We start from the raw sequence: 24790 nt of genomic DNA on the forward strand, positions 1-24790 counted from the left end.
CTATTTTCACATAGCCTGTAATGTGACATTACTCTGGCTCTTGCTTGCGCAGGCCCTTGCTACGTGCAGATCATTTTAGGATGGGCAGTGGCTGGCTCAGCCACATGGCTCCATTGGAGCCTGCTCTCTCCAGCTGCCCCATAAGATAATTCTCTGGGAAAGTTGTGGTTTGTGCATTTGTCTCAAGCCATCCCATCGTTAAGCTCTGAACTCGCTGCTCTATGTTGACAGGTCCCCCCCACACATTGATACCCTGTGAACCAGCACAGCCACATGAGAGGAAAAACACTGACAGCTTCTCAGATTTACAAGGAGCTCTTCATTTTCGCAAGAATTCCGGGAAGCTGATGAAACTGGAAGTCATCCAGCTCAGAAGGTCCAAATCTACCTCATTTCCTTAATACTTGCATTTTCCATTCAATATTTTTAGCAGTTCCATGAAGCTATAACGGCAGAGAGGTTTTCTGAGGCTGCGTTTCAGAGGTCCGGCTGAGGTTCTGCCTTTCACTGGCAAACCTTCCCTGGAAAATAGGCTTCATCCTGACTCAGAAAGGCCGTCTTTGTCCTCACCCACAAGCTACAGCACATCAGCTTAACGGTCTTGGTTTAGTCTAGACCCAGAAGAAGTGACAAAACGAGCTGCTTCAGCGTCACTCTCTGGAAGAGGTGTTCTTTACACATCTGCTGCTCGAGTTTGACATTCGTAAAAAACCCGAAATTACAATTGCAGATGATCTGGTCCTTTTCCGAAGCAATCTGTCAAATGCAATCTCCCTGCACTATGGAGCTGTGCCAGTGAATATGTGTTATACACGTACCTGCCACTTGCTCTGCTCTGACCATCTCACTCGTGATGTGCAAACTATGTTTGAAAAGATGAAGTTTGGGGGTTTTTTCCCCTTATTTTGGTTTTACCTCCCTGTTGTGGTAAGAGCTGTACATGTAGTAAGGATCTTCTTCAGAGGAGGAGGGGTGGCAGAAACTGGCTTCTTGCCTCAGTTCAAGGTTCTCCCAGGTTTGCTAATCTCAAAGGTCCAGTTTAAAGCTTGTAAAAGCCTGGTGTTCCCATCTGAATGCAAATCATTCAGCCACGGAAGCTGTAGGTGCAGAGCAGTGGGAGCTGGACACAAAGGTAGGTGTGACCAATGTCAAACTCCAGCCAAATGGTTTTAAAACATACACAAAGAAAATTAAAGTCCCCAAACCTGCAATTAGCCAAATGAGTAATTTTGGCATTTCTGAAAGGGAAAAAAACCTTTCCCCGTAGACACTCCTTGGAAACACTTTTGGGTGAGCAAATATGCATTCAAACCCCCCTCTGCAAGCAGGGAGGAGATTTTGATTTTTCTCCACCTCTTCTGCTGAAGTCATTTGACTTCATAGAAACACTGAAATCTCCATCATGATGGAGAAAAATGTGTTTCTATTGCCTGCTCTGTAGCCAAAGCAATACACATTTCCAACTCCTTCTCCAGTGACATTGTAATTATTTTTTTGTGTGTGTGAAATGAAGCAACTTCAGCAGAGGAGAATGAAAGATATACAACCTGTGGAACAGCACAGTTGGTAAGGTACTTAAAGAAGAGGCAGGATTTTTCAAGTTGGAGGCTCTGCTCCAAACACAGTGCACAACAGATTTAAACCCATATTTTGATTCAATGAGGAGATGAAATGGAGGTCTCAGTTTTATGTAAAGCCCTGAACACTCATGTGAAGCTGATATTGTTTCCCATTTTCCTTTGCATCCATCAGTAACATCCAAATAAAATATTCTAGTTTACTTGAAACCAACGCTCTCTTGACTTGCAAAAAAATATTACTGTTTTACAAAAGCTCTACACAGTTATTTTGGGCCCACAAAATCTGAAACAATTTTCTATTTCTTTCCACACCAAATTTTGGAGAATCAGTAACAAAATAAAAAAAAAATAATTATTTTCATTGATCTGTTCCCACCAGGTTTGGACCAGGGACATTCATGCTTTGTTCCCAAGATTTCATACCACTTTGGGAATTAAGGTTATTTCTAATCTCATGTGTCTTGGGTTGTAGAGAACTCCCTTATAAATTCCTTCACAGAAAATGGTTCGCATCTCCCATATTTTTCTAATAAGAACCAAAATGTATTGCTATGGTCAAATAAGCTTTTATAACCAGAAACTCATATTCTCACAGCATTAAGGAAGAGTTAAGCAAATTTCCTAGGCAGTGGTAAAGCTGAGTGTGAGCAGGCAGCAGTAAATACAGGCTGAAGCTGACCTGTAACATATTCCACCAGAGCTAAGACATAAAAAACTCAGGCTAAGCTGCTGCTATTTGCTTAGAAACATCTTTAGGGTAGGAGGAAACACTGAAATCACAAATGAAACACCAGATCAGAAAAAGATCAAGCTGCATCGAGCTGGAGAAAAACAGTTTGAAATCATGAGTTTTGCTGCCAATTAAAAGGATGAGCTGTTGCTCCCTTCCAGCCTCAGAGGCTTCATCTAATTCAACTCCTGTCATATTTTAAAGGGAAAAATTAGCGCAGGTGGAGCAGCCCCCCTGTGCTTACACAGGACACCCTTGTGGGCACAGCACCAAGTGAAGAACCAGAGGTAGGACTTTGTTACACAGCATATAACCTGTGCATAACCATTTACATAAATCACTGCATGGGGCTGACATGCTGAGATGCAAAGCATTGCTTTACACACCCACAGCTTCACAGCACAATCCCCCAAATCCCATGGGATTTAGTCTGTGTGCTCCATCCTTCCCAGTACTGCACGAAGTAACGTCCAAATTACAGCACAGGGACTGCAAAATGTAACTTCAACTCCTTGTTTCCTTGAAAAACATTCTTTTGGGTAAAGAAAACATTTCTTCTGGTTTCCAAACAACCTCTGAGGTGCAAACACATTCAGACCACCAGTAGGCATGCAGACAGCCTGGATGTGGTGTATTGCAACCTGCAGTGCAATGTGACAGGACAGAAATGAAGGGAAGATGCCTCCAGATTCTGTAATTCATAATTACCAGACAGTAGCAACGAAACACAGCAAGTGCCCTTCTGCACTGTCCTAACAGCCAGAAGTTGTTTTCAAAAGCTGACCACACTTAAGTGTTTAGGGACCGTAAATACAGCCACCATGGCTCCAGGCTGAACTTCTCATTTCCCCAAAACAAAGCAATAGCAGAAATGTGATATAATGATTCAAGGATCCAACTCAGACTCAGGATAGTGGTATGAGTAAGAGAAACTCCACTGAAAATCCACACTCATTGCTAGGCCATTGAACAGGGGACAGCCGCCTGTCCTCGCTGGCTGCTTTGGGCAGCTGTGGGAGGCAGAGCATCTCAGCACCTGAGCAGTGCTCCAGCACCATGCCTGGGGACTTTACAGCCTCATCCCACCACAACACACCCTACAGACTCTGCAGAGAGCTGCAGAGGAGGAATGTGGCAGAATACAACAGAGCCTCATGGCTTTTCTCTGCATCACCTAATCCCTGCCTGCTGGCACACAGAGCACAGACCTTTTAAAATGCTCTGCACCTGTGGGTTAGGATAAAGTTGAGATGGATTACGGACACCCAGCCTCCAAAGCAGGCTCCACCTCTCTTGCAACACAAGATGTTATAGACTGATGCAATAGGGATTCATGTCTGGGGTCAGAAACAACACCAGAACACACAGATGAACTTATCTAAAAACTCTCATCACAGCACATGCCCAAGGGCCGCCTGAGGGCAAGGTCACAGGTGTGTGAATTTGTGCCAGACAGAGGGAGATCCTCACACCCACCTGCATCTGTGGTCTTCAGGATATCCAAAGGCACTCGGTGTCAGTCTTGCACACTCACAGGGATAAGTCTGAATAAGCTTTAAAATACAGTCTTGCCCTGCTGTTTGGGCTTCAGACTAAACTCAGAGTGGCAGTACTTATATCCAGAAGAGCTGTTATTACATTTTAATCTTAAAAGTCAAGCAGCTCTTCAAGCACAAGGACAAGTTTATGCAAGCAATCTGCCTGAGTTAGGGCAGCACCGGGGGATTTTGGCAGAGATGGGCTGGAACCCAGTGCTGCCAGCTGCCCGTCTGCCTGACCCCTTCCTGCTGGCACGGGCTCGCTGGAACCCAGTTCCCCAGACCACATCAGAACACCCTCCCTGCCCTTGGGCACTCCCTGGGCCTGCTGCTCCAGAGACGAAGCAGCGCCCAAGGCACCGACTTCTCTTACAGCAAAGACGGCATGACCAGGGATCCAAGACTTCTCATGGTTTGAAGCACCAGCCATCCCACCTCCCCTCCCTCTGGGCACTTCAGAAAAGTGCCTGTGGAAGCGAACACAATTACTCAGAGGATTTCATTGCTGCTGAGATGAGCAGGCATGATTCATCCTCCAGTTAAAACAGAGTGGTAGGCTCAAGTATACAGGCATAACTAAAAAACTCTCGGCATACCACAACAGATAATCACAAAGCTTCCACCATGTTAGTGGATCTGAATCCAACTGGTACAGATCCAGTGGGGCCTCACGGGTGTCTTGAGTCCCTCTGGGGTCAGGCACACCTATAAGCTTCCCCTTTATTACACATATGGTAGCTGTAGGAGAGCTAATGACAGTGTCCAAAGGCAGCTTTACAAGGGCAAAAAGACACTCTTGTGAAATGGGGCAGCCACGAGCCAGAGCCATTACTGCTGAAACACAGATGCGCTGGAGATTGCCACGTTGGAGTAATCCCAAAGATGGCACAATTCCTATATATATATATGTCCAAATTGGTGTACGTATCTTTTTTATACATATATGCGTATATATAATCTATATATTATCTGCTGCGCTTTTATGTGGGACTCTAATCAGGAAAAGAGGAGTTACACTTGAGGTATTTCCCTGAATCCCAGAGCAAATGTCCTCCTGTTTAGTGCAGGAAGGGGAGAGGTGGACAGAAAAAGGCCTCGTGTCCAGCTTTTGGTATGCACGCCACGCGTTCCCTCTCCGGATGAGCCGCCAGCCTAGTCCTATGATAGACTCCTCAGTCCCACTGGGCAGCAACACTGGAATTTGCTGGCCCTGAAACATTACTTGCTGAGTTGCTCCCAACAGAGCTCCTATTTTACCCTTGCCAGAAAGAGCGGGAAAGAGAAAAAAAAAAAACCCACAACCACAATGATTCTTTCTGTGCATCCCATTGCCTGCAGTCTTCAGAGGAGGAGTACAACAGACTCGAGACCCAAATGCATGAAACAAAATCAGGTGTGGGCTTATGACTGATGGTGCCAGGAGATGTTAAAAAGCATAAGCCTGTTGTGTCACTTCGACAAAAATAGACTAATGTTGATTCAAAGCCTGATACAGAAATTAAAATGAAATCAGGTTTGATCCCACAGCACAACACGGTCTCAACGCTGCAAGATGGAGTGAAAGAGTTATCCAAGATTAGCCATCACCAACTGCCCATAGCCCACCACAGAGCTGCTCGAAGGCCCTGTCCCATCTCCAAGCTGTCCTGGTAGGATCAGGGTTGGACTGCACTGCTGTAAAGGCTCCTCCTTTCACCAGCACATAGTGGCAGGTCCCCATTTCACCACTGTGTGCCACTGAGCCTGCCCTGGGGGAATGAGGAGGCAGCCAGCACTAAAGCAACTCTCCTGCTCTCACTGCTAATCTCACCACTTCCATGACATCCACCCTCCCCACACTCCAGTCTTACTAGGAATATTTCACTCTCAGAAATATCAAAGAAAATAGAAATGAAAACAAAGATGGCCCTATCCATCAGGATGATGTGTGTAGACTGCCTCTGGTGACAGCTTGAGCAGCAGATCAACCTGGGTTGATACTGGCAATGCCAGCAGGGCTCTTTGGGAAGGCCACTCCTGCACTGAACCTGTATGTCTTGTCAGGCAGACTTCCCCACATTCATCTGATATGGATAAGATTAACTTTACTCTGAGCCTGATCCTGAATCCAGGTAAATCAGTGGAAAAAAGTCCTGTCAAGTTAACTCGATTTTGAAATAGACTCTGGGAAAAAAAAATTACTTAACCTTATTAAGGCTCTGAATTACAGATCCAGATTTATAAAGCTAAGGCTATAGGCACTAATCTCCTTTCTATAATGGAATAAACAAAGCTGAAGGCAGAAGTACTGTATTTTTAGACAGGATTTTTGAAAGCACCTTGCTTTAGCCTGTAGATTTCCACTGGCAAACTTACTACTAACTTTTGAAGGAGCATCTGTGCTGGCCCAGCGTGGATACTTTTGAAAATCTCACCATCTGCACTGAATTTTTATGTGCAGAGCAAAAGAACAGTCTCCGTGCTAGTGACACATTGTGGGCACAAAGCACACAGGCATCCCAGTACTGCACAGGAGGGGGTACTGCCTGGTTCCCCTTGGAACAAACTGACACCATCACTGATATCATTGACTCTTTTTTGCTCAAGACTCCAGGGAACCTGCAGGTAAACAAAATGCTTTCCTAAATGCTCTGGTCTCCCTGCTTTTGGCCACAACCACCACTTAAATATCAGATAGAAGAGGTTTTTGTGGGAGCCTAGCAAATAGGTCATTATCCCAAGATTTAGTTTTTCATTTCATGTGGATTACTGTTGCTATTCACTCATTACAGGTGATTCACCCCCGGCTGTGTGAAGCCCAAGGACCGTGGATAAGCAGGGCGGAGCCAGGTGGAATTCCAGGCTGGGCATGTGGAGTTCTCTGCAGCTCCACTCCCACTCTGGGGGACTCCTCCCAAGCTGCCTGCATGCAGGAACCAGTGACACTGACCTTTGTGCCAGGTCAACAGGGACAGACTAGATCCCATGTGTCACCCCAAATGCCATAGCATCAAACAGACCCCAAACTGCCCATGAAAAATGTCCTCATGTCACATCAGGCACTTAACCCACGAGTCTCACTGGTTCAGGCTCCCTCTTCAGCTGGCACAGGGAAACAAGTGCTTTCCCAAGGCACTTCAGCCCCTCTAAAATTTGACTGACCAGATGACAAGGCTATCAAAGTTCCCAAATCAGGTGCCTTAGGTGGTTGCCTGATTGCAAGCAAAACAGAAGTAACTTAGAACAGAAGTCAAGTGATGCTCACCTGACGTGGCTACCATGCACAAAGAGCTGCCAAGTCCCCTGTTCCTGTTATATATGAAACAAATGAATCAGAAAACGAAAATAAGCATGTCTCCATTGACCCTACTGAGGAAAAGAATAAAAATGGGACATGAATAAGGAAAGCCTGTCTTTACACTGCGCAGCTCTTGAGATTTTAGCACACTGATATGTCAAGTCCCTGCATGAGAATCACTGCAACCCAACTCCAATCTCCTCAGTGCAGTGGGGCACTTTGGCCTCTGCAACATATGACTATGGAGAAGGATACCCAGGGGTGCTGTATGCCTGTATACCTGGGAATATGCCTCTAGGTATACTCAGATTTTACTGTTTTAGCTATGGAAGATCTGAAGCTGTCCTCTCGCTTACACAGGCCTTGACTGTACACTTGAGCGTCTTGATGATAAATCCCTTTTGTCAGGAAAAAGACACCACAATTCTCCACTGAAACTTATTTCTAGTCTAGGGGGAACAAGAAACAGCAGGCAAAAAATCTTGGTGCCCCTTGCTGAGGCATCACATCAGATCAAAACTCAGAAGTACAGAATTTCCGTCCAGACCTCCTATGTTTACACGAGCCAGAACTGCACAACAATACACATTTTCGATCACAATACAGAAGTTAGTCAACTCGAAGACAAGATGGTTTTCAAAAACCTCCTTGTCTGTGCTCACTAAAGGGACACCCAGGTGACGTCTAAAGCACACTGGTTTTTAGCTCATATCCTCATCAAGGTTTAGCACACTCCACCTACAAGGCCATATTTTTATTTTGTGGCAGGAAAGCAGTTCTTAATGTTATTGACAATTCCAGTGGGTTCAGTAGTTCAAACTCATCCACACAGTCAAGTGCTGCTGCTCTCAGACTGGACTGCAGTTTTCAGATACTCTCCCATGAATAAATAATTGATTGAGTACTAATGGAAGCCCATGGAGGCTCAGGTAAAGCAGAATGACTCTGCCCCGAGAAAAAGGAATAAAGAGGGAATTATTTTAATACTAACATGCTAAAATGCATCACCCGCAAAAGACACATTAAAGGTAATGAACCCCTGGAACTGTTCTAGATGGATGTGCAGACAAGGAGCAATAAATGACCTGTGTCCTCTCTGCTCTTTGGGGACACCATTCACGTGTGGTTTACCTCTCCTCCATCTCTGTTCTCAGGCAGATCTCACAGTGCTTTACTTCACAAATGGTTTGCAAACTTCTTCATGATTTTGCACAAGAAAAGGTTTCATGGTACATGAAATGATCTCGTGGTTGTGAGAGCAGTGCTAGACTGCTGACAGGAAAGCAACCACAACACGACATAGCAGCTGCTTTCACATCAAGATTACATCCAAGGGCATTTGGAATCAGCTTTTAAACACATGGTTACTTTCACTTCCCACCTCACATTGTCCCTGTGGTGACTTGGGAAGCACCACAGTGATACAAATGCAAACCCATCTTGCTTCCTCTCCAGCCAATTCCTTCATTTTGTACTCCTGGTTTTCAATCCTTGATTTTCCATTGCATATGGCTGTGTCTCCACAGCCACCCCAGCTACCTGGAACTCAACCCTTGGGCAGCTGGTTTGCTGCCCCCACCCGAAGCGCTTGCTGTCACTCCTGGCACCTCCAGCAACCATCACCATGGCTGGAATGACTCAAAAGAGAAAACACCCAGCAGGATGACAACGCTTATCAACAGCCTTTCATCCCTCCACAGCAACCAAAGTGGCTCTGCCCAGGCATGGAGCGGGTGCAGCTGACACCCAGTGCAATGCTTGGATGCAGCAGGCTCTGCCCCAGCACTGATCCAAGCTTCAGGGATCAGGCAGGAACACTTTTCGCTGTGCATCCCCTGCATGAGCCTGCATGGCAGATTTCTTTGCCAAGTGTTTCTCCACCCCAGCTTTCCATCTCAAGGCACAGCGTTCCACAGCCCAACAGCCCTGGTGCCCACACGGCACCTTCATACCACAGAAGTCAGAGCTCCAGCACTGGTGACACACTACTCAAACACGCGGTGAACTGCTGTTAATCCCAGCAGTCGAGCAAGCAGAGCTCCCCTCTGTCCTCAGATGCCCTTTTCTGGGCAGCTGCAGCTTTTCCTGGCACCTGACTAGCAACCCTGTGGCTTTTACCTCGTGTGCATGAGCTAAAACATGGATTTGGGCTTAGAGCCTTCCTGCGTCCTGAAAGGGAAGTACTCGGGTTTAGCACTGGCCAGCTGCTTAAGTGCCATCAGGGCTGCTTTTTAGAAGGCAAAGAGAGCAAGGTCCCTTTTTATGGTGATTTTAAGCTTTCTCTCAGAGCAGCATGGTCACACTGCTCTCCAACCTGAACCTGCCCTTTCATACCCTCTCCCATCCAAGCTTTCCAGGGCAGTGAGGGTGCTGCACGCCTGGCAGGCAGTGCCCTGCAAGGAGGTGCAGCAATGGAGGGGGAATCCAGTGCTTCCCCACATCCTACAAAAACCTCAGAGGCAAGAGGAAGGCCCTGTGTGCGGCACAGCTGCAGGCTTTGCCCTGGGCAGAGGACGTCACTTCACGTTGCAACCAGTTACAGGAATCGAGACATTTCCCAGGTGGCTCCGGCCAAGCTGCGTCACAGCCCTGTGTGGTGCCACCACAGGACTTCACAGAATCATAGAACAGAATCACAGAATGGTTTGGGTTGGAAGGGGCCGTACAAATCACCTGGTTACAACCTCCCAGCCATGGACAGAGATGGCACACACTAGATCAGGTTGCTCAGAGCTCCATCCAACCTGAACACCTAAACACTTCCAGGGATGGGGCATCCACAACTTCTCTGGGCAACCTGTTCAGAAGGCAGTTTCAGTGACTTTAGCTGGCCCATCTCCTCCCTACCACACACCCTGAATTTTGCCAGACCCCACTCATATCACTCAGTGCCCTGCTTTGCAGCGCTGTCCCTTTACACAGGCTGAGCCATTCCTAGGATAAAGTACCACTCAGATGAACAAGACTAGAAAAATCCTGCCCGCCTCCATGCAAGTCCTACATTGGCCTGTGTTGGTATAAACCACAGATTACTTCATGACTTTCTGGCACCTACAATCAACATCATCAGCCAGTGAGTGGGACAGGCTGTACATGCATGAGAGCAAAACCACAGAAGGGTTAACCCTACAGTGGGCTGGGAGAACACCCGAAGTACAGAGAGCTCTCAGAGTAGCCAGAGAGCCAGAGGCTGTGACTCACCAGGAGAGGCTGCACAAAAATAGGGCTTTCAGCAAGGCCCACAGGAATTTCTTTAGGGAGATTCTTCCCCCAGAGACAGGCGAGGGAACTCGCCTCACCTTTCCCATCAGGGAGCGGATCCGGTGACTGCCCTGCCAGGATAGGAATTCACTATTGTCCGGCTGGCTGTTTCCAGTCTGGCTAAAAATGGGATCACAGGAGACTAATTGCTTCACTGGAGGAAAAAAAAAGAACCAGTCTGGAGTGATGGAATTATTTTGTAGACTGTTGTTGTTTGGGTTTGTTTCCATCCTGGCTTAACGAGCATTAATGACTTCAAACCGGGGGAGGAAAGCCATTAGGGAGAACATGATCTACACAGATACCTCTGGCCCAGCACACACCTCTGTGCCAGCCAACCTCTACAGCCCTGATGGCAACAGTGCTGTGCCTCTGCCCATCCATCCCTCCCTCCTCCAGCCCTTCAGAATCGAGGAAGGTGGCTGAGAGCAAAGGGACATGTTAAATTTTCCTTTTTAATCAGCCTGACTGGAAGTGCCAGCCTTCCTGCAGCTCAGATATTTGAGCGTGTTAGCTATGCTTGGCAACATCTCCAGAAAAACTGCTGTCCCTTCTCAGTGGCAGGGAAACAAAGGGAAAACATCCCAAAAGAGTGGATGCTCCTGCAGAAAGCAGTGGAGCCCAAAGCCTGTGAAATAAAATTTGTTTGTTTTGTTTGCAGTAGCCACACTCAATCTTCTGAGACTAATTCTGGTGTCTGGAGAGACAGAATGAAACCTAAAGCCAAGACACGTAACTAATGTTGAAATTCCTCCTTATATAACAGCGCCTGGGACAGACACAATGTTGCCCATGGCCCTGCCAACAGAGCCCAAGGAAAGCCTGGGAGCAAGTGAGCAGTGTCTGTGTTATAGCCACTGGATACAGGCACACTTACATACTCAGCGTGGGCTTTGGGGAAATCAGAACCTTTTGGGAATGGTGTGCCCACACCTATAAGTCACCTCTATAGAGACAGCTGTCTTCTAACTGCATCCCCCAGGGAACAGGAGAACAGCTTGAAGTATCACAAACTACAGCAAGGCCTCAAGGAAGACACAAGACTTGGAAATATCTGGAGCTTCCCTGGAGAAGAGGTGGAGAATTTCAGCATGAGTCTGGTTGTAAGAAAGTCAAGAGAAAGTAAGGAAGCCTCTCGGACAGTCAAGCAGTGACTTCAATTAACCTGTCCTAGACATGACAGAACACGGAGATACCCGATACTCCATGACACATTTAACTCATGCAGAGGTAACAGCCAGGCCTCCAGAAACCATCATCTGACATCCCCTCTCTTCCACGTGTCCCCACTCCAATATCAGCTTACTGGTTCATGGCAATATTTGGCATTTGCTGTCTCGCTTCCTGGCCAGTGAGGATTCAGAGATGCCACTAGCTGATGCTGAAAAGCAGCATCCAACAGCTCTGGCAGGAAATTCTCCTGACTGCCCTGTGGCTTGGGAAAACCATCAGTCCTAAAGGACCCCAAAGGTAGCTCTCAGTAGAGTCAATAAGGTGCAGTAAACAGGGCAGGCTGCAAGACAGATTCCCATTAATTTTATCACACAAAATACCTGTCTTTGCCCCTGGGGCTATCTCAGTCAGGGTAGCCACCCATTTGAGTGAGCAGGGCAATTTCAAAAGATCAAAACAGTGTAAAGGGATGTGGGAAACAGAGACTTTCCACTCATGAATCCAACTTCAGCCCACTCATGCCACAGATGACTTGTGGCTTTAGGGGTTTGAAAGCGGGTCTCCGTTTGCTCTGGTTCCTTTCCAAAACATTATTTAGGCATTTTCTCTTAGTGTAAGGATAGGGAAAAAAAAAAAATCATGATTTCAGGTCTGAGTTACACCAGTCTATCTTAAACCTACCACCACTGATCAGCCATCCCAAATCTGAACTCTTCAAAAGCAGCACAGAGGACACAGAGGACACCAAGAGCTGTCACCCTCCTGCAGGGGTTGGCCCTGGCCCCAAGGAGACCCCAGCAGGAGCAGGACAGGCAGGACCAGCTCTTGCTCCACGCTCCGTGCTGATGCAAGGGAAGAGCAGCCGGGCAGTGCCGCCTTCTGACCTTCGCAGTGGGTGGACTATCTCTTTGGGAGCTTGGCCAGCTGGCAAGAGTCAGAGGAGCTCCTTAGCTTTCTCATTTATCAAGGCTGGGCAGAGAAGCAAGGAGCAGGAGCCAGCTGCCAAGATTTTTGCTCCCTCTGTGCTCAACAGTGTCTGAAGGTAGAAATTCTGGCTGTAAAGCTGCTGTTAGGGCACCAAGTTTTGAACTAGTGACGTGAGGAACATTGGAATGGGGAGCTCCAGTTAGGAAGAATGGCTACAAAGGATAAAGAGAGAGAAAAAAATTTAGAGAAGGTGCAGGCAATGCAGAAAGCAACATTAAATTGATAAGATTGTGACAAAACCACAGATAAGCACATGATTCCTTAACCTACAGTTAAGAGAGACTGACAAAGAGAAATACAAAGCACACGAACTCAGCTTTTAGGCACAACTCAACAAGGACATGGGACCTTGCTACATTTTCATATTCAGGTAAATGTCAAAAGGAATGTAACCAGATCCAGAGAAGGGAGGAGAAAACCCAAAGCTTGCTTGCTAAATGTCACACACCAGCTCATGAGTGCCACAGTGTCTGGACACCAAGAAGTGCTACAGCCTCACTACAACAACCCACACTGGCTTACTTGAAAACCCTTGAAGAGTCTGAAAGGATCACTTCCTACCATCCCTTTACAACACAGGTTTGCACATGGAATAATTTCCCCCTGCTAACTTGCAGAGTTAACCCTGCTTTTCCCCATTTACCCCTGCCCTGTCTCCTCCTCCAGCCCCTTTCCTTTTCCAACACAATAACCAAAGATGGCATGACCCACTCTGGCAAGGCACCAGGACACTGCTGCCTTCCCTGAAATGTAGATCAGAAATGCTTCAGATGTGAACGTACACATCCTATTGGATAAATTTTCCATGGCAGTATGCCTGGATCAGGGATTTAGTTAGTAAATAACCTCTCCTACTTGGAAGCAATTTTCCTGATTCATGAGCACGTCTCTACTATGCTGCCGAGAGATTTGTGAAAGCAGCTCTGGATGTTAATAATATATTGTGCTTGTGAAACTTTAATTGATTCAGAAGAAATCAGCTCAGAGCCCGGAGGATCTCCGTGGTTTTGAATATATCACATTTGTACACGGTTGGGACTTGAAGGCTTGCTCCCATTCCCATTGTTGTCAGCTGGAATGCCGCCACTACTTCAGTGGAATAATAACCAGGTAATACAAATCCAAGACTAAACTGTGCCTTTAGGCACGGCCTCATAAAAGGGGAGGTTCTCCATCCTATTAACAGCAAAGCTGCAATGACTCAGAGGGCAAGTGATGAGAAATGCTTTCCCCTTGCTCCACGGGAGTAGCCTTCACATCCTGCATCCTGGCCAACACCAGCAGCTAACAACAAGCCCCAGCACCAGCTCTGCTGGCACACAGAGGGCAGAAACAAAGCTGTGCCCACTGTCCTGCCCACAGTACCAGTGGCAGAAAAAAGGGAATTTTCTCCCACAGAAATTCTGAATTGTAAACCAGACAGCTACTGCCGTGCCATACCATGCAGCACTGTCATGTAATAATTTAAATTTTATACTGTGTTATTATTTCTGGTTTATATCTATATTGTTACAGGCAGCTGATGGCTCTGAACTAGAATCTACAGACAATGTGGTGCACCACTGATACTAAAGGTTGCTGTGTGGCTTTACAAAATTCCTCTGTTTCCATAAAAGCAGAGTGTCTGCCTGCCCACTGGCACAAAGAATAAAACCTAAACATTGGTATTACTGACCAAGGACACATCAGGTGCCGATCTTGCTACAGCTAAAAGAGTAAGTCAAATTATCCCTGGATAGCTCCGGCAGTTGCTGCAGGCCAAGTATTTCAATAACACTGAATCTCTCACTGTCTCCCTTACACACACAGCAGCTTCACTCGCTGCAACACGTTGCATTGCAAGAAATCCTCCATTTCAGCAAGTCAGAGGGAGCAGATGCAACAGCATTTTGCTGGCATAACGTTTTAAAAAGTTGTACAAAACATTTATTAAAGTTGACAGAGAGACCTTTTCCTCAGCTATATATATCAGGCTCTCTAATGCTAACCCAGGGCTCATATTCTCTGACATTAATACTAAAAGCTTTCTCGGTTCGAGATGGGTACAGAGATCAATAAAATTACTGGATTAATGCTGGGCAATTTTGGAGATCTTAGAGCGAATGTTTTCAAAATTCGTAAAATCATAGACCTGAATGTCCTTGATATTAAGGAATATGTTAAAAGTCAGATGAACAGTTCTGGCTGAAAACATAGCAACAATATTTAGGGGCAATTTTTAAAAATACACTTTAGATAAGATCTTCAAATTTATTTAAATTTTTGTTTTTTCTCCTTCTCATGACTTCTATGCCTTTAAAGTAGAATGAAGAGGGTGGGAAAGGCAGAAAACCAATATTTTTGCAGAAATGCTTTTAGTTTCAGAAGTCCTAATCTAAATATTCGCAGGTACTCTGGGACTTAAAGATTGAGCCTAAACCTGGTCTCCAAATCTCCTTTCTTTAAGAACTTGTCTGTAATCATTACATGTAGCTATTTCTTAATTGCATCTGCCTGCTTTTTAATTGCGAAATGCCTTCGTAACGAGGTATTAGTCACAAAAAGAATGTCAGAACACAAATCACAGGTAATCACTTATCCCCCTGCACAGAGGAGCAGTGCTGTTTATTTCTATTGCACCAGTACCAGAATTCCTGACTAACACTGACCTCTCATTGCAAACGTTTGGTAAATGAGAGTCTGTGCCTGTAAGAGTTCACAAGTTATTACATGCAAATGTAAGAGCTACAGCAAAGGAGAAGAGTGAAAGTATGAGAGATTTGCATTTAGGTAAGGGTTCTCCAGCCTTGGGGCCGGGGTATGAACCAGACAAACTCTTGAGGCCCCTTCGAGCTCTGTTTTTTAATGATTTATACAAACTCATTATGTGCAGGGTTTGCAGGTTTCCAATCAATCCCTTTAAATAACCATAAAGGAAAAGTAGACACTAGCAGAGCCAACAACTTCTGTAGGCTATTCAGTAGTCCTTAGTCATGTGGAAAGTTCCATCAAAGTTCACAGACGATATACAGTGGAGTCAATGGGGCACAGAGATCTGATGTGTGGATCTCAAAACAGGACTGCTCTTCGTAAGCATAACTGTAAATCAGGACTAAACTGTCCTGCACACTGACTGATTAAACATGACATCGAAACGTGAGAGGCTGGGCTTTTTTTCTCTGCACTTTCCATTTGATCAAGTACAGAGAAACAACCCTTTAAGCACTGCATGCCAGAGGCTGTAAAAGAGCCCATCTCACAAGCGTGCAACAACCACATCTGAGTGGAAAACTATGTGGAAGACGTAGTGTCTAGAAGCACAAATCAGTCTACACGAGCTGTTGACTGTCAGATAAGATAGCCACAGACATCACTACACTCCTGACCCTCAGAGACATCCCTTTATATTTTCTAAAGCTGAATGAAGTGTTTCCAGAGACTCGGCCATGAAAATTCCTCTTCTACAATAAGCAGCTGCTGTAGGAACATGGCTGCTGATATGTTATTCTGTGCCAGCTTGCAGTTTTTAGCTGATTTGTTTCACTCATTCACCATATAATCAGCTTATATTTCATTCTTTCTGCTGTTCTCATAACATAGCATCATCCTTCATTTTGTTCTCCTTACATATATCTGCTCTGGTCTTCAGGGCTCCAGTTCTGCAAAGCACTGGAGTTCTAGGAGCTCTCAGAGCAATAGGGACCAGATCCCACAGCAGAGGTTATGGTGCTCCACAGAGGGGACTCACACCTCTTTTGGCACTGGTTGAGCTCTTTCCCACCCTTTCCTCTCAGATGCAAACAACATGACTCTCCATACACAGAAGAATCGGTGGGGAAGAGGGAGGCATAAAAATCCATCAAATCAGCAAAGAGTACCTACAGAGGCATCTGCTGCAGCACATTCAAGCAAAAACATTCACTGAATCATAATATGGTTTGGGTTGGAAGGGACCTCAGAGCTCATCTAATTCCAAACCCCCTGCCATGGGCAGGGACACCTTCCACTAGACCAGGTTGCTCCAAGCCCCGTCCAACCTTGCCTTGAACACTTCCAGGGATGGAGCAGCCACAGCTTGTCTGAGCAACCTGTACCAGTGCCTCAGCACTCTCACATTAAAGAATTTTTTTCTAATATCTGATCTAAATCTACCCTCCTTCAGCTTAAGGCCATTTCCCCTTGTCCTTCACTGCATACTCTTGTAAAAAGTCTCTCTCCAGCCTTCTTGTAGGCCTTGTTTAGGTATTAGAAGGCTGCTATAATGTCTCCAGGCTGCTACAAGGTCTCTCTCTTTCAGAAAAGCTTAAAAACACCTAATTGAACAAAAGATTTATCTTTGTTTGCCAAGAAAACAAAGCTATGCACAGCACCTAAGCAAACCATCGATAATCCCTGGGACAGCCCCTGCCCTGGCAGCCAGTTTGCCCCACAGAGCATTGCTGGTATCAGTCACAGATCCAGTTCAACTGCTAATTTATCTCCCTGGGGAAAGCCCCTTGACTTCAGGGGAAATAAGATCTGGCTCCAGATGTGAAAAAGGGCATGGAATGAGAATAAACAAAATCACCAGTTGCCAAAAAGAAAAACAACCAAAAAACAACAGAGAGCAAACATGAGGAATCCCATGTCTACGCTGCCTTGACCCATGGAAAAAACAAACAGTACACTAATAAAAGTTGCTCTGTTAACAGTGGCTGTACATAATTAGGAAAGGCATTCAGCTTCTGTTTTCAGCACGTAATTTTTAATTGATTTTGCTGAAAGAAATCTTAGTGTTGTTACAGTTAATAGGAGTCTTTCCAGCAAAACTGGTCTCCATAAAAGGCTTATGTAAAGCTTCCTTTAAGTGTCACAGGTTTGAACTGGCAGGGAATTAACCTGCTGCAAAAAGCCCATTCCCTATAAAAGCCAAGAGTTATGAGACACACAGCTGCAGACCTAATGGGTCACCTACACTACAGAAAGGTGATGATTTTAGAGACCTGGCCAGTACCCAGCAGTCTTTCCAGATTCCAGGAGAGACAGAGTGTTCCCCTCTCCTAAGAACGCCACACACATAGAGGAGATGCTTTCAGGTAACACACAGAAGAGCAATCACTTCCTGTTAATATGCCTATCTTATTTTCACCAAGAGCTAGTGTTCAGCCCCAAGGCCAGACCATGGTCTCATCTGGATAACTGTATAATTATCTTTTGCCTTCCAAAGGGACCACGCATGCCAATAAACACCATCAAGTCACAGGACCTACTTAATGGTGGCTGGTGCCACATCAGAGCACAGGGACTCCATGCACACCATCCCACATCCAGAGGTGTGATGGAGCACAAGCAGACCCCAAACATCTCTAGATGTGTGGGTTGCATTAGAAACTTCAATACAGACACAAAGACAGTGGAATGAGCTAACCAGCATGAGCCCTCAGGATAAAAACAAGGTTCTTCAGCCAGCCAATAACCAGTCCTTCTCCCAGACTCTCCAGCCCAGCCTTTTAGCTCCTCTGGCTCCTGGTCAGCTACATTACCTGCATGCTACACTCTCTATAGCCTTAAGGATGTATCTGACACTGTGCTGTGCCAAATGGTGAGCTGGGGCACCTGAGTGTCTCGACCATCCAACTCCATATCTCAGGCTGGCAAAACCAGCATTAAAATGCAGGCTGAAAAAGTGATACTTCCTCTGCTTCCAGCTCTAGTTCAGGTATGTCACTATGTACTGCATCCTGTAATCCCTCTGCAGGTAGTGAAGATGTGTTCTGAAAAGTGACTGAGAGACATATTTTTAGAGAGAGAGAAAGAAGGTTTGTCAGAAAAGTTAAGGCTGTGCCACTCGGTTGGGCTGACTGCTCTATGTTGCCTGTAGAAAGGTCATTATCGTACTCTAAGCCCCTAAGCCCCCTCCTCCAAAAAAAATCCAGCCCCACAACAACTAAGTTTAAGGAAACATTTGCAATTGCCCTCAGCATGCAGGTATGGTGCCTCTATTGAGGGACACCACGTAGGAGACCTTAGCAAGTGGACCCATCCATTAGCAAAGCTGTACATCAGCCTGTGCAAGAGGCCTGAATTTGAGGGCAGCAGGGCAGAACAGCCATTCTTACAGTAACACTACACGGAAGGAGCTACTGCTTTTAAAATAAACCCTTAAAATCATTCACTATCTTTGCTTTTTAGCAGACTGTGAGTGAACTAGATCACTTGCCCTGAGTAAGCCACTGCGCAACCTAATTCTGCTCAGATACACTGCTTTGTTTTGTTTCTGGCATGCACAGAAGCCAAAATATGCTTTCCCTACCCTGGGAACTGTTGAACCAGAAAATGAAAGTCTGGAAGAGCTGACTCAAGAAAAATAGCACATACAACCTTTAGATAAAAATGACAAACCAACCTACTTGCAACAGAGCCCAGCAAACTATTTTCCTTTAGAAGTAAGCTTAAAGAAAGCAGCAGTGCTCAAACATTGCCCTGTGAGTAAAGATTTTTATTTACAACAGCCTTGATTATCACCTAACTTTTTCCTGGCAACATCCAGCACGAGCTGATCCCAAATATGTCCTTGTCCTACTCCTCTGTGGTTAGGTGTGTACAATACACTGTGCTGCAACATGTAAAAAGCTTGTTTTCATGTCTGGATGCATTCCCCTGTATGATGGGATAAGTGACTGTATGTGCTGATTGGTTATTTTTTTCAGGAAGCAACTATAAATAGGTCCTGCTAAGTTGGCAGCTAAACCTTATCTTAGGGCAAGACAAAGATCTTTCCTTGATAAGGCCAGAAAGCCATCTCTCCTTTGCAGAGTTGCAAATGAAGAAAAGAAATAAAGGTCTGTGAAAGTGAAAACTCACTTTTAAAAAAACTTAATACATATGTGTGTGTTTACAGGACTTCTATTCTGGCCATGGTTTAGTAACAAAAAGGAGTTTCCTCAAAGTGAGGAGCAAACTCACTTAAAACTTCAGTTGAATCATGAAAACCACCCTATGAGAAGAGGTCCAATCCAGCAGTAAGCCCAGTTTTAACATTAAAAAATCACAAATAACCAAAATATACTATCTATCTCAAGAACCTCATTGTCATGGACCCACAGGAGCATTTGCAGAAGTACTGCACTAGAGCTATTTCAGACTCCGTATGTGCAGCTGAAAGAGGAATCAACAAACACTTGATTTTAGCAGCTACCACCATTGTCACACCAGGTCACAGTGACACATTTCAGCTACTTCTTGATGAACTTCCAGTGCTGGTTTTCAAGCCTCCATGGCATTTGAATGGAGAGGAGGCCCTGCTTTTGGCAGCACTTGGGGCAAAAGCAACTTGACTTACCGGGAGAATGCTCATTGCACTAGTAAATGCAGATTCTCTCCCGAACTGCTTAACCTCGAAGGGGCAAGGAGAAATACAGTATTATTAAGTTTAGTCCAGAAGAAAACCAAATGACCCAGGGTATTCTAGGTCAGCAACTCCCTTCCTCCGCTGACCCTGGGAATCCAGAAAGAAGAGACACCTTGAATAACTTGTGGCAAAATGCTTTCTGGTCAGACTATGCCTGCTGTCTCTCCCTGCTGTTCCCAGCACTCACATTCTGACCATAAAATCTCAAACCTCTGTTACACAAGTGCAGTGATTCCCTCCTGAATTACCCCTTCTATACTGCAGACTCCCTTCTAGAGTCCAGTGTTCGCGACCTGACAGAAGCAACGTCAGATCAGTACAACCACAGCCAGCAGCTCTCTTCTCTTAAATCTTCCAGAACCCCGTCTAATTTTAAGAAACCAAGTCATCCCCCTGCAAATCTGCACCATGCAGCTGAAGCTACCTGACTCCACAGCTTAACCAGTTTCTCAACAAGATCAAAGTCTGTGCAGTTGTTCAAGGAGCTTTTCAATTACTCCTCCAGTTTCTATCATGAATTATGGCAGCACTTGAAGAGTGCCAAAATCCAGGGGGATCGGTTACTCCTGCCCTGTGACAGGCAGCAGGCTGGGGGGGACAGGATAAGCTGTAAGCACAGTGGCATTATATTATGCACAGATACAGTTTTGCTGCTGAATGATTGACAATAACTACTGGATGTCACTATTTTAAGGATAATGCCATTTGTGTAATTATCTGGCAGGGTTTCTCTTCAGCAACTGGCATTATTCACAAGGGAAGAATTACACTGAAATCCAGCTGTAGAGTAAGTAGATTTGCTATTCTATGCAGACAATCACTGTGCTTTAGGAGTTTGATACATATGGTATCTATCACCAGTCATTTTCATGCTCTCGGGGCCCGGAGAGCATTGAAATGACACTCCTTCTCTATTTCACTGTGCCATCTATATCATATGATTTCATACTTAAAAATATTTTAATATTCTCTGTCCTCACCTGACCATCTGTTTCTTGCTTGGAGCTAGGAAGAGACAAGAGAAGCTGCTTTTACTTAACTGATCCTATCATCTCACTGGCAAACAGGGAAGTGCCCCCCACAGAGCCCCCAGCCCTTTGGCCACTTTAGCCCTCAGCTATTCTGGTTTTAGTGAGTTCAAACCTGGGTTTATCTGTCACAGGAGGATGCACTAATGTCTGGGTTAAACTATGTAAAGTCCCAAACCAAACAACACTTGGCCCAACCCACAGTCTGAAATGGCACCAACAGAGCCTGACTGGGATTGGAACCGGTCCCATCCTGAACCCAGCTCCGGGTCCCAGCTGTACAACCGTAACCATGAAGCAAAAAAGAGAGGCTTGACATTATTCTTTGCAGTGCTGGCATGCCACAAGTGGGACTGAGCAGGGCTACAGTAGACCATACTCAAATATGCATGTTTTGCTACCGGATTCCAGGTAACAGCATTCCAAAGAAAACAACTGTCTGTTCCTCCTCTCCAGTGCTCTGGGCAGGAGGATGCCAAAGTTGTCCTGCGAAGCACGGCAGAAAGAAACTGTTCTGTACAACCAGACTGTCTCAGTGCTGACATCTCCCTGTTCCATCTGCCCTGTTCCACCCCAGAAGAGGCCTTGCTCTGCCTCTGGGGCACATGGGAAGACGCTGGTCAAATGGTCACCCTGGCCAGGGAGGGCTCTGCTCAGCAGACTGGCTCTGATCCATGCTGGCTGCTCTATGCCTTTATGCTTGAGCTCACAGGGGAGCACTAGAGCAGTACAGAAAGGAAAAAATATAATGAAACTGCCCCCCTGAGTACAGAACAATGACAAATAACAAAAGAAAGCTATCTGTGGGAAATAGCTTCCTGAGAACAGCCTTGAGACCTGGAGTGGAGGCTGATGCAGGGAGGCAACAATGCTCCAATGCTGCTGCAAACACAAAGGTGCCAGACATCGACAGGAAGGAAAAACTCCTGCTGCAGGATCATGGCAGGAATGAGAAGACTTTTAGTGGCTGAGTGGCACTGGATAGATACGTCAAACACATAGGGTTTAAACACAGGTCTGTAGCTGCTATAGGGAAACAGAGGCTTTGGTGTAATCAGCACACCCCAGCCTTTTAGATAGCATGGCACACACTGGCAAAAGCAACATATGCTTACATTCACCTCCCAGAAAATCTAGGAAGGTTTAATCTAATGCCTGCCCAGAAATTTCACTTCTTCCTGGAAAGTGGTGCACCTTGGCCAACAATGCAGGGGGGATGTGGAGGTACTGTTACCCCAGCTGACAACTTGTTCCTGGTGGATAGCAAGTGACAGTTGTTTATTCAAGTAGGAAACTCCAGCTATCACCTCAGCCACGGGGTTCAGACAAAGAGAAGGAACAAATGCAGAGCTCACCGATAAATGATGCCTCTTTCATGGAGGAACATAAGGGCTGAAATAATTTCTGCAGCATAGAACCGGGCCCGATCTTCATCGAAGCGACGCGACTTCTGAATGTGGAACATCAAGTCCCCGCCATTTACGAACTCCATCACAAAGAACAGGCGATCCTTCACACAGGCAAACACAACAAACATGAACAGCATTAATCACATCCTTGGTTGGGCCTAAAAAACTCTTTAAGTAAAACCATTATCTCCCAAATAAAAACAGATTAAGTACTCATGAGACAGTGTACAGGGGGGGGAAATGCTGATGCTTTTTCAGGAAAAATCAAGTCAATACCAGGAGGATCTGTTAGTACCTCTTTGCCCTGCACTCCTCCCAAAAGTTTTGCCCCCAATCATGAAATGAATTCTCATTCACATGTGGATTGGGCATATCAGTAGGTGCATGCTCATCGCTAATCAGCTCCTGTTGGATTTTCCCTGAACTATCCTTAGCCTGAAACAGCAAGGAATGATACTCCATCAGCATTCTCTAACCCGAGTGACACATGACAAATCTGTAAAAGGTCACTCACTCCCTAGTAAACACCTCAGATCTCTGGGGAAAGATGTTCCATAATACAACGTGCATAACCAGATTGCTCACAGACTGCAGCTTTGCCATGACAGCACAACATTGTCTCGAGGACATCCCACCATTATTTCTGAAGCATGTATGTTGTTTTCCAGGATGGGATTTCCTGCCATACACTTGCATGGCAGCTGCTTTTCAGGCCCTCAGATTCCAGCTTTCCTCTGATTAACCTGCAGAGACCTCTGGGCGACGGAGGAACTGATAAGGATGAAGTATAAATCAAAGCTTCTGCTGAGCAGAAAAGCAACCCATTTGATAATGTTCAGTTCATTAACCACAGCTGCTGGTCTCTGAGGTTTCTTTTTTGGCTTTGTTCTGGGTTTTGCAAAAGCCTACACATAGGCAGGCTCATTTGCTTGAACTGCATGCTTAACAGTGAGTAGGGGTTCAGTATGTGCAAAAGGGGTGCTTGTTTGATTGTGGGAGGAAGGACACACAGAGATCTGTCCCAAAACTAAACCCTAGAATTGCTGCAGTCTGGTTCAAAAATTTCTCTTAATAATTGTTTCAGAACCTTCAGTATTTATTGTTTCAGTTTTACTCTGAGTATCAGGAACAAGCAAATTGGAAAACAGGTATACAATTCAACCTAGACCAGTCAGGCTTTTAACAGTAACATTTGCCCTTCTTTCCCCACAAGCCCCTTCCCATGTCTGATGTTAATCATCTACAAGCTACTTTTAAACCTTCTCTAAGTTTAAGAGGATAAGCATTGTCGTGCTCCACTTTTTGGCAGCCAGCCAGCTTGAAATGACTACTGGTATTAACATCTTGAGACGCACACAGCAGAAGAAAAGCAACCAGAAATCCTCTCATTCCTCAATGGACACAAGCAGGAAAGCAAATGGCTTGTGACAGATGAGGACAGCTTGTTTCTCAACGCCATCCTGGGCTCTGCCCAACAGTCCCTTCTGGGCTCCTTCCAGAAGATAAAGATCATTAAATCATGGAATCATTTGGGTTGGAAAAGACCTATAAAGATCATCAACTAACCACTAACCCAACACTGGCAAGCCCACCACTAAACCATGTCCCTAAGTGCCATATCTACACAACTTTTAAATACCTCCAGGGATGGAGACATTTAAAAGACTTCCCCAGGCAGCCTGTTCCAGGCACTTGACCACCCTTTCAGGGAAGAAATTGTTCCCAATATGAAACCTAAACCTCCCACAGTGCAAGTTCAGGCCACTTCCTCTCAGCCTGCCACTTTTCACCTGGAAGAAGACACCCACCGCCACATGGCTAAAGCCCCCAAAAGGTAGTGGTAGAGAAAGAGAAGGTCCCCCCATGAGCCTCTTTTTTTCCAGGCTAAACAACCCCAGCTGCTCCTCATCAGACTCCCCAGCTCTGTTGCCCTTCTCTGGACACACTGCAGTACCTCAATGTCTTTCTTGCTGTGAGGGGCCCAAAATTAAACACAGAATTTGCAGTGCAGCCTCACCACTGTTCCCAGCAATCTCACAGCACTACTGTGTGCAGCACCAAGGCCATGTGTTAAACGCTATCTCCAGTCTATATAAACAACAACACTTCATTGTTCACTCTGCCTTTATTAGAGGGCACTGAAAGACACCCAAGCTGACTCATCTACGGCAGCAGTTTGAGCCGGAGCAGCATGAACTGTGTAAACCCACCAGCAGCCTTGGCTCTTCAGCCCTTATCAGATCTCTAATGCCACATCTTCACTGCAGCTGGTTCAACTCAGTCTGGCTGTGCTGTGCCTACCTGTTTGGCAGCCCTTCCTCCAGCTGCAGCACCGGTATTGCCTCTGCCTTGCCATTCAGGCCAATTTTACATCTCCTCGCTATTCTTCCCCGCCTCCTTCCTTGCTGATCTCTCCACATGACACATGCTTATCCAGC

General features: G+C 45.7%; 1 protein-coding gene across 1 annotated transcript in view; it reads right to left on the minus strand.

The window, feature by feature from the left end:
• The window catches only part of PRKCH (protein kinase C eta), a 118856-nt gene that overhangs the window by 23409 nt on the left and 70657 nt on the right, over window positions 1-24790 (minus strand). Inside the window, 1 exon segment of the mRNA XM_018082164.2 lies at window positions 22299-22453. Coding sequence (XP_017937653.2) covers window positions 22299-22453 — 155 coding nt within the window.

The sequence above is a fragment of the Manacus vitellinus genome, unplaced genomic scaffold (assembly GCF_001715985.3).
Source record: "Manacus vitellinus isolate BGI_N305 unplaced genomic scaffold, ASM171598v3 scaffold_6_pilon, whole genome shotgun sequence".
Taxonomy (NCBI): Eukaryota; Metazoa; Chordata; class Aves; order Passeriformes; family Pipridae; genus Manacus; species Manacus vitellinus.